The sequence below is a fragment of the Myxine glutinosa genome, chromosome 14, assembly GCF_964187855.1.
Source record: "Myxine glutinosa chromosome 14, kmMyxGlut1.1, whole genome shotgun sequence".
NCBI lineage: Eukaryota > Metazoa > Chordata > Myxini > Myxiniformes > Myxinidae > Myxine > Myxine glutinosa.
In genome coordinates this window covers 21,262,281-21,276,780 of record NC_136274.1, presented here as the reverse complement: position 1 = coordinate 21,276,780, position 14,500 = coordinate 21,262,281, and the positions used below count along the sequence as shown (strand labels likewise).

At 44.3% G+C, this 14,500-nt stretch overlaps 1 protein-coding gene across 1 annotated transcript in view; it reads left to right on the top strand.

Annotated features, from left to right (window-relative positions):
- ATRX (ATRX chromatin remodeler) overlaps positions 1-14,500 on the top strand; it is a 447,777-nt gene that overhangs the window by 172,967 nt on the left and 260,310 nt on the right. Inside the window, exon 5 of the mRNA XM_078768164.1 lies at positions 11,537-11,646. Within this exon, the coding sequence (XP_078624290.1) occupies positions 11,537-11,646 (110 nt within the window). The remainder of the gene's footprint in view (positions 1-11,536; positions 11,647-14,500) is intronic.

The following is a 14,500-nucleotide window of genomic DNA, read 5'->3' as shown; positions in this document are numbered from 1 at the left end:
GTCCCCCATATGAATGGAAGAACCTTTATATAGAACAAAGTGTTGGGCTGTAATGTATTTGCTGGCAGTTTTGAAAATAAATAATTTTATCCCACACGTACGCAAAGAAAAGCAAGGTTAAGCAATTGGTTCATGTCGGTCCATCTACAAACATCAGTATATGATCGAGGAACAACTTACTTTGAATTGAATGTTAAATTTTGAATACGGATCGTAAAACGGAAAACAAACAAAAAAAACACCTTTAGAGGCCCTTTTTCCCCGCAAAGCGGGGGTTGGCCTTTTTCGGGCACCGTGGTTGTTGTTTTTGTTGGTCCCCTTTTTTTTGAAGCAATGTTTTATGGCCGGATGCCTTTCCTGCCGCCAACCCTTTTTGTCGCCTTTTACGCCAAGCAGGGAATTACCAGTGAACTGGTACTCAATTTGCCGACCTCGGAAGGATGACAGGCTGAGTCAACCCCCCTGGCGTTAATTCAGTGATCGACCGGGATTCGAACCCAGGATCCTAGGATCCTAAGCTGGCACCCTAGCCACTAGCCCAACACCAGGCTAGCCCAACACCAGATCGTAAAACGAACCTGTAGCTTAAAGGTACTTTGTCTATAAATTATTCCTGACCGCACATGCACAAATTAGAGTGCCAGAGTCCATCACACCAGGTTCGGAGGTGTGGGGGTCATCTTGTCTTTCCCCCAATGGTCTTCTCTGTCTCTGTCAAGCAAATTGGATCCGTAACAAAACAAAGGTATGCATTTGACAAGTGCTCATCACCTCCACTGGATTGAGACTCAAATAGCATTTGTACAGGTTCAGGGAGGCTTGCTCAAATGTTGTTTGAGAGATTTTCAACGCCCTCGAAAATTTTAACGACTAATAAGGTTAACATCCATGGTCAAAAATTCCATCTTTTTAACCATAAAAACCCCTTTTTTCATTGGACTCCATATTTTTGACAAAACAAAATATGTCTATAATATACTGCAGTCTTAATATAAACTAGACCAAATAATCACTTAATCTGCGTCTTATGAAGTTTAAGAACACTTAACTACTTAGTCATAAGGCTCCCCAATCACAGAGCAGGGTCAAATGGATCAAATTGAGATTTTTTTTTTTACACTGATATATACATAACCTTTAAACCCAAATGAACACGAGTTGTCAAAGTGTATTTACTTTTAAAGATAATTTGACAAAACAAATAAAATTGAAAAGCTGAAATGTCTTGAGTCAATAAGTGTTCAACCGCTTTGCGATGACACTCCAAATTGAGCTCAGGTGCATCCAATTTGCTTTGATCATCCTTGAGACGTCTCCACAACGTAATTGGAGTCCACCTGTGGCCAATTCAATTGATTGGGCATGATCTATGAAAAAACAAACATTTGTATATATAACTAGCAGAGGTACCCGGCTTTGCACGGGAGTGGGAGGAGGAGGGGAGGGGGAAGAGGAGGGGAGGGGAACGGGGGGGAGGGGGGAGGGGGAAGCGGGGGAGGAGGAGGGGAGGGGGAAGAGGAGGGGAGGGGAATGGGGGGGGAGGGGGAAGGGGGGGGAGGGGAAGGGGGGAGGGAAGGGTGCGGGTGCCCAGGGGAAGAAGGGCCCCTCCCCTCCCCCTCCCCCCCCTTTCCCCTCCCCCCCCTCCCCTCCCCCTTCCCCCTCCCCCCTCCCCCTTCCCCCCTCCCCCTCCCCCCTCCCATCCCCTTCCCCCTCGTTCCCCTCCCCTTCTCTTCCCCCTCCCCTCCTCCTCCCCCTTCACACCAGGGGGGTTGACTCAGCCTGTCATCCCACCGAGGTCGGAAGTCGGAACTCATTGTCGTCAAATAAATGTAGCCTGTATGTTTCACTCTTTGTCACATGCCGTTGGTCCCATGTCAATCGGATGAAGTTGAAAAATTAACGTTACGAAGGTTCTCTGGGACGTACTGATTCCGAATAATGAAGTTGAAAAATTAACGTTCCGAAATACGCTAATTACGCTAACAGAAGCGCTGGAGGGAGCACTGCGCTCCCTCCCTTAGATTCCCTCCCTCTTCTGCTAGCGCTAATTACGCGTAACACACTAATTTTAAAACCCGAAGTTTTTTTAATTTTAAGGTGTGCTGTAGTCAGAAGCGCTAGAAGCGCTGCGCTCCCTCCCTTCGAATCCCTCTCTCTTCTGCTAGTGCTAATAATACGCTAATTTTAAAACCCGAAATTTTTTAAATGTTTATGTCTCCGTGACATTCCTGGGACCATCCCGAGTCGAACAGTACTTTCCGCTCGCAAATCTGTCCACGGGTTCTCGAGATCTTAGAGATCGTAGATCAGGATACAGACACAGAGGCCAACTCTACTTTATATATATAGATGTGTCTCAGTTGACAGTGCATGTCAGAGCAGAAACTCTACCATGAAGTTTAAGGAACTGTCCGTAGAACTACGAGATAGAATTGTGAGGAGGCATAGATCTGGTGAAGGGTATAAAACAATTTCTGGAGTGTTGAGAGTTTCCAAGAACTCAGTGAGCTCCATCATTAGGAAATGGAAAGAATATGGAACAACCCAGACTCTTCCTCGAGCTGGCCGTCAAAACAAACTGAGCAACCTGGTCATAACGACCTTGGTCAGAGAAATCACGAAGAACCCAATTTACCACTTTGACAGAACTACAGAGTTCCTTGGCTGAGATGGAAGAACCTGCTGGAAGGACAACAACAATCTCTGCAGCACTTTACAAATCTAGGCTTTATGAGAGAGTGGCCAAATGGAAGCCACTACTGAGAAAAATATACATGAAAGCACACCTGGAGTTTGCAAAAGGGCATGTGAAAGACTCAGAGCATGAGGCAAAACATTCTGTGGTCTGATGAGAGGAAAATTTAACTCATTGGCCTGAATGCAAAGCGCTACGTCTGGCGGAAATCAGTAAATGTATGTCAAATAAATGTTTGAGGACGTGGTCAATATCGGGGGGTTTTTTTTCAACTACAATGGCCACCAGTCTACCAGCTGGCCATCTTGGATCTGATCTTCAAAGAAAATGACGTGCTTATGTAAGCCATCATTCCTCGTGTGTGTGCCAAATTTGAATATCATCGGCAAATGCATGTCCGAGAAATGGTTGAGGACGTGTTCAACATCGGGTTTTACAACTACAATGGCCGCCAGTCAGCCATCCTTGATCACATGACGAAACAAAATGACGTGCATATGTATAGAATCATGTATTGTCTTGCTGCCAAGTATGAACAAAATCGGTCCATACATCTTCGAGATATGGTTGCGGACGATTGGACTAGACCCAATCCATAAGCCCCCGTTTTGGACTAAGTCCAACGGGGGCTAATAACTGACGTTATACTAAAGATTACCTGTCCCCTCGGAACCATAACTGCAACAGTATGTGCATTTCAAACAGCATTACATGTGCAAACATTTGGATCACTAAATTGATAGACTTGAGAAAAGTCCTCATGTTTTGTATTATTGCTTATTTTTAAAATTTTGTTTGTGCAACATTTGAATTGTTCTCGTGTTTCATTTTTCAGAAATATATAATTGGGGGAAATAAAGGACACGGTAAAGTAAAATAGAATTTGAAGATCTTGTTTTGGCTGCTGACTATTTGCAGCTGTTTGTTTTTTTACGAGCACTCTGAACAGACTATGGTAGATTAGATTTTTTTTCCCTTCCACCCCCAATGCCCTTTTCTGTTTGTCCTTTTTTTTGTTGGGGTTCCACCTGATTGACCGGCTGTTAGATGGTTTTAAGAACGCGAGGTAACACCGCGTGAACACCCTCAGCCATGCCTGTCCTTTGTTGTTAGCGCAGGGGAGACACATCGTGACTTGCGCTGTGCACTGATGTGACTGCTAGCAGCCTTCCTCGACCGGGTAAATGGATCTGTCGGTGAGGTCGTGGTGTTTCTTGTGGCTGGTTGAGTTTGTCTGTATTCTGGATTCTGAAAGAGATGTGCTTATGCTGTCTGTGTTTTTGAAATCTCATATGTGAGATGGAATATAATCTTCGAAGCTACCTGAACACAGGGAATCACTCACCCTTTTTTTTCTGGATATGTGTGAGCTCCTGTTTTACCTCCAGTCAGTTTTTTGGCCAATTATCGATTTGTACACCAGAATAGGTCCAGTTCCAATGCTGCGAGGGGCCTCTGTGATCACAAGATAGTTTTAATTTCTGAATAATTGCATAGTTTTCTTTATGGTGATAGGAACAATATACAGTATGTGCTGTCCATTCAGCATCTGCGTGTGATCAATTTTTTGAGCAATTTTTTTTTTGCATTTAATGCCTTCTTTTTCATTTATAGCCTAAATCCTGGCAGAATAGCCAATAGGTGTGCGTACTCACCTACCTCTAAGCTCTGTCACCTTTGTTTGAATATCGGCCCAGCTATAAACTGTCAGACTTGTTTTGTACGCAAGGCGGAAGAATCGATGTGTGGACTATCCGTCAGATGGACGTTCAACTGGGTGGTCCGATCTGCTGGCATACATTAGTGCTTGGTAAAGATCCCAAGGTGTCCTTCACAAAGTATAGGCAAGTTATCACCGGGACCCCCGCTGGATTGCAAATTCCTGCAATCTCTGTCGAATATGCTGTGTTTGGCGTGGCGATCCATCTCGGGTTTTAACCGTTGCCAAATAAACTGCTTTTGCAGAACTGGAGTCAGATATAAAGCATGGTACATGAATGAAGTGCCTCAATCTAAGCATGTGTGCTTTAAAGTACCCAGCGCTGCAGCAGCTCCTGGTTCAGCAGCCCCATTAGCTTGACCGCTCCTCTCCACCTTTATCTCTCTCAAGAATGCAGCAGCAGCCGCTGTACAGTCCTAATGAGCAGTTGCTGAGCATTTGGGTGCGTAATGAAGCGCTTGTTTGCCTCCACAGTCGCCCCCAAAAGTCTCAGAGGAATAGTCATCCTCCTCGTGGCGTAGATGAAACCGCTCAATGGGAGACCTTGCGCAGCGATTTTGCTGTTCGCTGTCATTGCATGACGTTATTGTCAAAGGCTGTGAATTATTCTCCAGCTTTGATGCTGTGTTACATGCTACTTTAAAACTGATGATATTCCATGACCCAAATAACATGTATCTGGGGTCTGTGCACTGCATTCCCTGGGTGCGGCATACTTCCTTCTTTGCACTGCACAGCCACGCAAGAGAAGGTTGCCACTTTGATTTCAGATTCGGTTCACAGTCACCCGGTTTTCGGAATTTGGCTTAAATTTCGGAATTTATCTCCCATGACCTCTTCATGGAATGTTCTTTTGCATCGGTGCTGATTTGATTTGTTTCCCTTTTGTATCTGTTGATTTTTCACGTTTGGTATCCTTGAGTGTGAAATACCGGGCCCAGACAGTGCAGTTACGGTTGTGTGAGGAGCCATTGATGCTTTCCCACTAAGCGCCCAGTGCAGCTCACAGGGACAAAGCCATTTGCACATATGGTGGGGAGAAAGGCAAAAAATAAAAAGTAGTTCAAACAATTTTTCCACGCGTGCCCGCATTTTTATGGCGCGGAACGGTTATGGCTGAAGCCCCTTGGCCATTGTTTGTCTGTCCGGCTGGCTTGAATTGGCTGTTGACTGTCCAGGTTTACTTAATATCCCATCCGTGAGTTACGGCTCATTTATGCACCCCAGCTCGTGAATTGCTCTGGCAGGTTGTACTGTCCGAGCTGTCAACCACTGCACCATTTTGAAATGCTGTTTCGCGTTCTCATCTGAACCAATGGCTCGTTGGGCACGGAACCCAGGTTTAAATCCCACGTACTGTCTATATTTGTCTTTTGTCGACTTGCGTCGTAATTCGCAAAAGTACACTGGTGTATTAGGGTGGGCCATACTTTTTTTTTTTTTGAAATCAATCGAGAGGGGTGTTCATATTACGTATTTTGGTGTGTAGAACACAAATCTGAGGTTTTTTAAAAATTCTGATAACCCTAACCTACATCAATTTGCAGTTGATTATTATTAAATTTTTGATTATATTGCTATTCTTCTGGAAAAAAGAGAAGTTTTTTATTTTGAAGTTCGGGCTTTTATTTTGGTAACTTCCTGTTGGGAAGGCAGTTGTAGCCATCTTGTTGCTGAAAGCTCGATGTTGAGGAGGTTGGCAATCCTTATCCATCCGTCTTCTCTTCTCTTCTTATGGCATTGCCTGTAAGTACGTTTTTGATAAGGAACCTGAGGAACAAATAGATAATAATTTTAGATGTAAATTACCTTGTTTTATATTATATTTGTTAATTGATTTGTGTACTTACCTATTGCCAGCCCTGAGTTACATGTGAAGGAAAATAGTGACCTGTGAAGTGAATATTTTGACGGTTTTCTGTAATACCTGTGTAATACCTTAATATCTGTCTGTAGTGGATACTTACCTGTGTATTATTGTTTTTATTTCAGTGTGAACTACTAAAAATGGCTCAAGTCAGAACAAGGATGAAATCAAGTTCTCATTTAAGTAATCTTGTTGGCACTGGGCAGGAGCTGTTGGTGTCTGAACTGCCAACTGTGAGGGATATCCTGAGGTATGGCATCTACTTGAGGGAGCAAAGTGAAGATGACAGGAGGAACTACCCAGTGGACCAGCTCGTGTCTGACATCTACCCTGGTCTGATTTGTCAGTGGAGCAAAGCTAATGCTCTTTTCAAGCCTCCTGTTATCAATGAAAAGGTGACCATCATGTCCAAGCTCAAGGAGGTCTGGAATCAGGCAGTGAGGTTTTCTCTTGGGAAGGGCAAACTTGATGCCAAAGAGAGGTTCATTGTCAAGTTAGACAAGTTATTTGATATTTTGACTTGCAAGTGTCAGATTACCAGTTGTGAGGGGGGAGGCTGTGAGGCGGGTGAGGGCTGTGTGATCCAAGCCCACATTAACTGTTCCTGCAGCAGAGAGAAAATGATTCCTGTGAAAGATCTTGCCTACATTAAGGGACAGAAAGAGAAGGTTGGAAGTAAAGGACCCCACCAAACGGGGAGCCCTGATCTGCCAGAGCACAAGAGACAGGTGAGGACATTGGAAAGGCAGGAAAATAAAAAGAATGCAGAGAAAAGGAGAAGGAGCAAGGAGGAAAATGCTGCAGCAGCAGAGAAGGCAGCCAGGAAGAATGTTGAGAGATTTTTGTCAGATGGTGATGAGGATCTGGAATTGGAGAGAAGTGGTGCTGAAGATGAGTTTGTCACTGAAGTTGAGCTCTTCCCTGAAACTGACACTGAGCCTGCAGCTTCAGCAAAGGTCCAGAAAAACTATGATGAGATTCCAAACATTGCCCTTGCTAGTGTAAGGTATGGCATAGGGCTGAGGCCAACTGCAGCGATAGCAACTGCAGCTCTGATTGATGCAGGAATCATCACAGAAGACAATACAAGTAAAGTGATTGATAAGAACAAGGTCAATAGAGCACAGGAGAAGTTGATGACAGAGCTGGGGGAAGAGTTTGATGAGAAGTGCAGGGAGTAGGGGGGATCTCCTGCATCCTCTTTGATGGGCGGATTGACCTGCCCAATGTGATGATGGAAGCTGAGGGCAATGACCAATCTTTTCCTGCAAAGATCAAGGAAGAACACGATACTGTTGTTAGTGAGCCTGGTAGCTACTATCTGTTCCACTTTACCCCAGAGAAAGCAACTAAAGAGGAGTCACATGTGGAGCAGATTGCTAAGGTCCTGTTTGCCTGGCTGAAAGAGAGGGGTTTTGATAAGACCTTGTGGGCCATTGGAGGAGACTCAACAAATGTCAACACTGGTGTGAAAGCTGGAGTAATGCGGAAGCTGGAGCTGCACACCTGGGGAGAAAGCTGGTCTGGTTCGTGTGCAACCTGCACACTGGTGAACTTCCCCTGCACCATCTCATTGTTCACCTTGATGGCCCTACTCTGTCAGACAACACATTTTCCGGGCCAATAGGAAAGCTCCTTGCTTCTGCTACAGACTTGGATATCAATCCAAACTTCACCCGGATCTTTGTTGGCCCTCCACTGATCAAGCTGTCTGACAAGGCCATTGAAGATCTCTCAACTGATCAACACTATGGCTATAAAATTGTCTGTGCAATCAGGGATGGAGTGCTTCCTGCAAGGCTGGCTCTAGTGGAGATTGGACCAGTAAACCACAGCCGCTGGCTCACCACAGCGAACAGACTTCTCAGGCTCTGGGTGTCAAAGCATGGACTGACAGGAAAGAACCAGAAGAATCTGCAATTCATTGTGGAATTCATCATTGGAGTGTATTATCCATGTTGGTTCAACGTGAAAGTCAAGCACTCCTGGATCGAAGGGCCTAGGCACATCTTGTTTCAGCTGGACTGCCTCAAGTCCCAGAGGAAGGAGGTGCTGGACCTTGTGATGCCGACTGTGAGAAGATCTGCTTGGTATGCCCACAGTGAAGCCATCCTCCAAACACTGCTGTGCTCTGAGGATCAGAAGGAGAGGACTGAGGGGGTGGAGAGAATCCTGGCCATCAGGGGAGAGGGGGACCCAGACACTCAGCTGGGGGACTCCTCTGTCAGGACCAGAAAGACACCTGACATCAACTGTGATGCTTCAGCATTGGTAACTTGATCAGCTGGTCAGAAGGTGTGTCAGAGCCACCTCTCACCTGCTCCGTAAGCACCTCGGAGGTGAAGAACTTCATCAACACCCCCATGGAGGTGCTCAACTGGCTTTGCCACACACAAAGCATTGAGAGGGTTGTTAAAATGGTGACTGAGGCTTCTGCTAAGTACTTCTCACAGGAAAAGAGGGATGGAGGCATCAGGGCTCAGGAGACCAGCAGGAGGCTGATGTCCAAGAATGAGTCAAAGCAGGACTTGTGCAACCTGGTAAAGTTCAAGAAGTAAGGAGATTGATCTTTGTAATTGTAACCAGTGATATACATACAGTTCACCTGTTAATAAATATGTACATTTGATTTGGCTGTGTCAATATGAATGATTTTCCTTATATCTTTTAATATCTTATAAAGGGGTTCGAAAGGGTAAAATTGGCAATTTAGAAATACAAATTGATGTAGGTTAGAGTTATCCTATCCAAAAAATAAACTCATATTTGAATTCCCCATAAAAAAACACATAATATAGACACCCCTCATGTTAGGATTTCCTTCAGATTGATTTTGGCACCTGAGTATGACCCGCCCTGTGGTGTATACTGATGTATATCCAAGGTATTCGATAAGGCGTAGGTGGATAATATTTAAAAAAAATACTCTTTCTGGTTTCTCAATGAAATAACATGTTCTCAGTTTTGTCCTCTAATTTGCTTAACTTTTGACTTCATGATCTCTCTGTTCTTTTGTCCATTTAAAACCCTATATCATGTACATTGAATACACTGCCTTGGCTTGTGGTTTGTTGTTAAGTGGTCGATCCAGACTTTGAGTGGGGCCATATTTGCATCGCTTCCACCACCGACAATAGCTCTCCTTACATCAGCACTCCTAATTATTGAAAATTTGGATATTAGTGTGACCGAGGGCCGCTCAACCTATTGGCTGTCCGATTGCTTGTTTCTCCTCCTCATTCATGTATTGATTAACATTAAGTTTGTTCATCACCAACTGGCTTGTACTGTTCTGGCTCTTGTGCAAATTTCCATCCCGGGTCTGTCTTTCAGTGCCAGTTAGCAAATGGGAGACTTTGCCGTGAGATGGGAATTGTAATTGCAGGTTTTTTTTTAGTTCATACGCACCATAACACATGCGTTGTTTAACCACGGGGAAGGGTGCCAAATGCTTAATGTCCGCGTCATTCCGGACTTTGCATGCAATTGATGAATGGCGCCTTCATTCCCCGACTTTGAAAGCCTTGCAGTGCAAAGCTGAATCCATTAATGGAGCGAGTACCTTGAATTAGGAGTGTGGGTCTGTTTCTCACTTTCTCTTCCCTGTTGGCCTTTTTATTTTTTAACTCTGTGGGGGGAATGGTCCCACGGCCATCTTTTGCCATTCTGGAAATGTCATCGGACATCCAGCTTTTTTTTTTCCCTGTCACCTCCAACTCTCCAAAGGCCAATTTGTTCCCAGTTCTTCTCTTTACAGACTCTCCATCAGACCTTCACCACCTCGCACCAAGTTGCCAGCTAACGGTCGCTAGCAAGGAAGGGGTCATGCTCTATTCACTGTTCAGCCCATCGATGGGTGCTTGTCTCGGACAGCACCCATGATCGTGATCATTAGCACTGAGTGACGCGTTGTTCGCTGCGACCTGCTGTAATAAGTTTTTTGAGATTGAGTCAAAATTATCAAGTGTTCGACGACTTGTCTTGACAATTTTAAACTTTTATTTGCTTATTTATTTAAGCCTGGTGTTGGCTTAGCGGTTAGGGTGCCGGCTTGGGATCCTAGGATCCTGGGTTCGAATCCCGGTCGATCGCTGAATTAACGCCAGGGGGGTTGACTCAGCCTGTCATCCTTCCGAGGTCGGCAAATTGAGTACCAGCTTGCTGGGATGAATGATCCCGGTGTGTACCCCGATTTAGAATAGGTACACCGTATCCCCGTGCATCGTAAGAGGCGACAAAGTGTTGGCGTCAGGAAGGGCATCCGGCCATAAAAACATTGCCTCAAACAGGGAACCATGATTGTCATGGGGCCCGCAAGGCTAACCCCCGCTCTAGTGGGGAAAATGGCCTTAAAACGATCATTCATTCATTTTTTTTCATTTGCTTATTTATTTATCTTTTACAACTCCCCTGTCTCACTGAGCAGGTGTTTGTCCGTTTACTTTCTCGGACACTGTCATTCGTCGAACTATGGAACAATCATTTGGGTACAAGATATGTTACGACCATGCCTGTAAAGATGAGCGAAATTGAACATGGCGGTGATCAGAACCACGCTGCATATGTTTTGGACATTTATCTTGGGCATCGTGGGAACTCCAGTCGTGAGCGTTTTATTTCCTCCCCGTCTGAGGACTAATTCATTACGTGCTGGGGATGATTGTGCAATAACGTTGCTTGATTTGTTTCACGGTGGGTTTGGCAAAGGAACAACCTTCGGCACAAATTGTGCGCAACAAAGCAAGCAAACCGTGAGGCCCTGCTTACAGGCACGGTCGTTTCTCCCATCCACAAGACTAAACTGCATCCTGTTTGGTGAAAAGCAAAATAATTGGTCGACATGAGAAACTACCATGTGGTCATTTTAGATCTGTACATATGAGACTTAAGAAGAGCTTTACAAACAACACGTTAGGCCCGACTTACCTTTTTCCTTGTTCTCTTGATTCATGTTAACGGGACCGATTTCATCATCAATATGTGCTCCAAAGGTTATCATGTTTCCGGTAATTGCTTGCGAGCGGTTGGGATGATGGTTTTAGCGATTTACCTGAAACAAGGTTCACGTTGGCAATGCCAAATCGGTTCATACATATCCGGACCGTGCAGATGGTGGGTCGAGGATTTTTAGAATGGGGGTGATGTCGTTTGCATAGATTGTGCGTGGGTGGCTTTTGAAAAGTGTAGCCTGATTTTTGTTTGAACAATGGCAGTGTTTTCTTCAGGGATTTCATCCCCCTGCGTCTGTGTGCAGATGGCCTCAACCAAGACATTGTGACGTGCACATCATGTGGGTCTCAGGTGAACCACTTCAGGAAAAGCTCATTGTTTTGCCATCCCATTCTCAACGTGCTTTTGTGTAAGGTGGGTGATTCTTCTTTATTTTTTTTCCCTTTCCTGAGGAATTTGTGCAAGTTTTTGAAAAATATTTTCTTTCTATTAAAAAGTTAATACAGCTGTTAAGACTCGGGGGGATGGGGGGAGGGCAGGAAGGAGTGCAACAACAAAGCGTCATGTGACATAAAGAGGTGAAGAGGAAACAAATGATATGACTGACTGACACGACTGTATAGATGCACACTGACTTGAGAGGAGTTGCAGATATGTTTTGAGTTCTTCGTGCTATAAATGGGAGACAGAGGGTGGTGGCATACTTATTAGGCTTTAAGTGCTGGAGTGGAAAACGAAAGACAACGGACTCCAAGAGGTGGCCCCACAGGTGAGATCAGAGGAGGATGACTGAATGGAGGTGAGCGTTCAGTTTAAAACTTTGGGAAGGTAACAAGATAAGAGTTTCTGGCAAAATAACTGGAAGGGCACAGGTTTGGTAAATAGATGTGACGGTTGGAGGAGCAACCCCAGAGTCGAGCCTGTAAACGACTGATTATGACCAAATTAGGAGATGTACCTTTGAGATCAAATTATAAACTTCTCCTCGCATCTCGTGTCTGGTGTAAAACCCAAAATATCAGTTAAGGATGCTTGGTGTGAGGGAATGTGTACATGTTTGGTTTAAACAAAATAGTGGCATGTGCAAACTTAGAGGCAAAGGAAATGCACCATTGGGAGGTGTTGGACCACGTGCTTCACAAGGTTGCTCAATGATGATTAAATCTGATCCGCATGAATAATAAAACCGAGCTCCAATATTCTGGCCATTTTTTGATTTGGCAAATTGTAATTGCATTTTGTGTTTGTTCATTTTTTGAGTCATTGGGTTGTTTAATTCTCAATATCCTTTTGGTGTGCATGCTCGTTAACCTTCATTATTGGTGTGCATGCTCATGAACCTTCATTATTGGTGTGCATGCTCGTTAACCTTCATTCTTGGTGTCCATGCTCATCAACCTTCATTCTTGGTGTGCATGCTCATCAACCTTCATTCTTGGTGTGAATGCTCATTAACCTTCATTATTGGTGTGCATGCTCGTTAACCTTCATTCTTGGTGTGCATGCTCGTTAACCTTCATTCTTGGTGTGCATGCTCGTTAACCTTCATTCTTGGTGTCCATGCTCGTTAACCTTCATTCTTGGTGTGCATGCTCATCAACCTTCATTCTTGGTGTGAATGCTCATTAACCTTCATTCTTGGTGTGCATGCTCGTTAACCCTCATTATTGGTGTGCATGCTTGCTAACCTTCATTCTTGGTGTGCATGCTCGTTAACCTTCATTCTTGGTGTGCCTGCTCGTTAACCTTCATTCTTGGTGTGCATGCTTGCTAACCTTCATTCTTGGTGTGAATGCTCATTAACCTTCATTCTTGGTGTGCATGCTCGTTAACCCTCATTATTGGTGTGCATGCTCGCTCACATTCATTCTTGGTGTGCATGCTCATTAACCTTCATTCTTGGTGTGTATGCTCGTCAACCTTCATTCTTGGTGTGCATGCTCGTTGACCTTCTAGGCTTGCACTGTATACGAAAAAAAACCGTTTGGCTTGGATCAGATTTATGTTTATTGGATTGTCCATTACTGGGAGGTACAAAAGTAGGGTTTTTACCCCCTGCATGCAAAGCGAAAAGTGGGGTGAAGCAATTGGGTCACTGTCTGTGTCTGTCTACAGACGTCAAGGAACAACTTGATTTTCAATTGAATGGTACATTTTGAACATGGATCGCAAAACGAGCCTGTAGTTTAGCAGTACTTTGAATTTGTCCCGATCGCGCATGTGCAAAGGAGTGAGAAGATTTTTTTTTTTACTGTCTGGCAGAAAAACACAACTGAAAATATTTCCAGACGGGCAAACAGGAAACTTGCTATTTTTAAGGACGTCACAAAGGAAACAAACGACAGGCACAAATAACTAATTGAATGTTCTAAATAAGGTGGTGTGAGAGACACTGCATCAACAATGGTAAACTTCCATATTTGTTTCTCGACGACCTTCAAAATATTTATTTTATTTTGATTGAATTACAGTATATACTTGGACACTGTAGAACACAAATTACCTTTTTGACACTGAATACCCGTTTAAGCAGTACTTGAACAAAATATTACGGACGATATTCTGTCATCATGTCCAATCTAATTTGCTGCTCACCAACCCCAACCATGTCCTTTTTTCTCAAGCCTCTGTGGGGTAAGGTGTTCCATGAACTCTCTAGTTACCCTGCGCTCGCGAAGCGAAAAGCAGGGTTAGACATTTGGTTGCGTACGTGTGGCATATGTGCGACGTGCGTACATGTGGTGTAGGTGCATTTTAAAAATTCATTTTCTCAGCAACCCTTTGTCCAATTGACACGAAATTTTACCATTGGGAGCACCCGCGCCTGTATAATTCTTTATTAGTCCCCTACCGGTGTACACCGGAGGGGACTATAGGTTTGCACGCCGTCCCTCCGTCTGTCAGTCCGTGAGTCTGTCATGCAAAGAACAGTTTTCCGGACTTTTTTTCTAAAGTCTTAATGCTAATGATTTCAAACTTGGTACATGGTTTCCTCATGATAAGTTACAGATCAAGTTCGAACTTCACGACGTTTCAATCATTTTTGACAAAGTTATGGCACTTTGTTTATTCTATAGTTCTCCTCAAGCCGCACCGCGTGCCCTCAGCCTCGTCTCGCGAGCGTCAAAAGCGCGACACAGCGCGTGCTTTCGGGAGGGGCGGAGCCAAGCCGAGCAACATACATATATATACATCGATCATTGATCGTGAACCGGAAAATATAATAAATTACTGATATTTAGCGACTCGAAAGGTTCTTTATCAACAA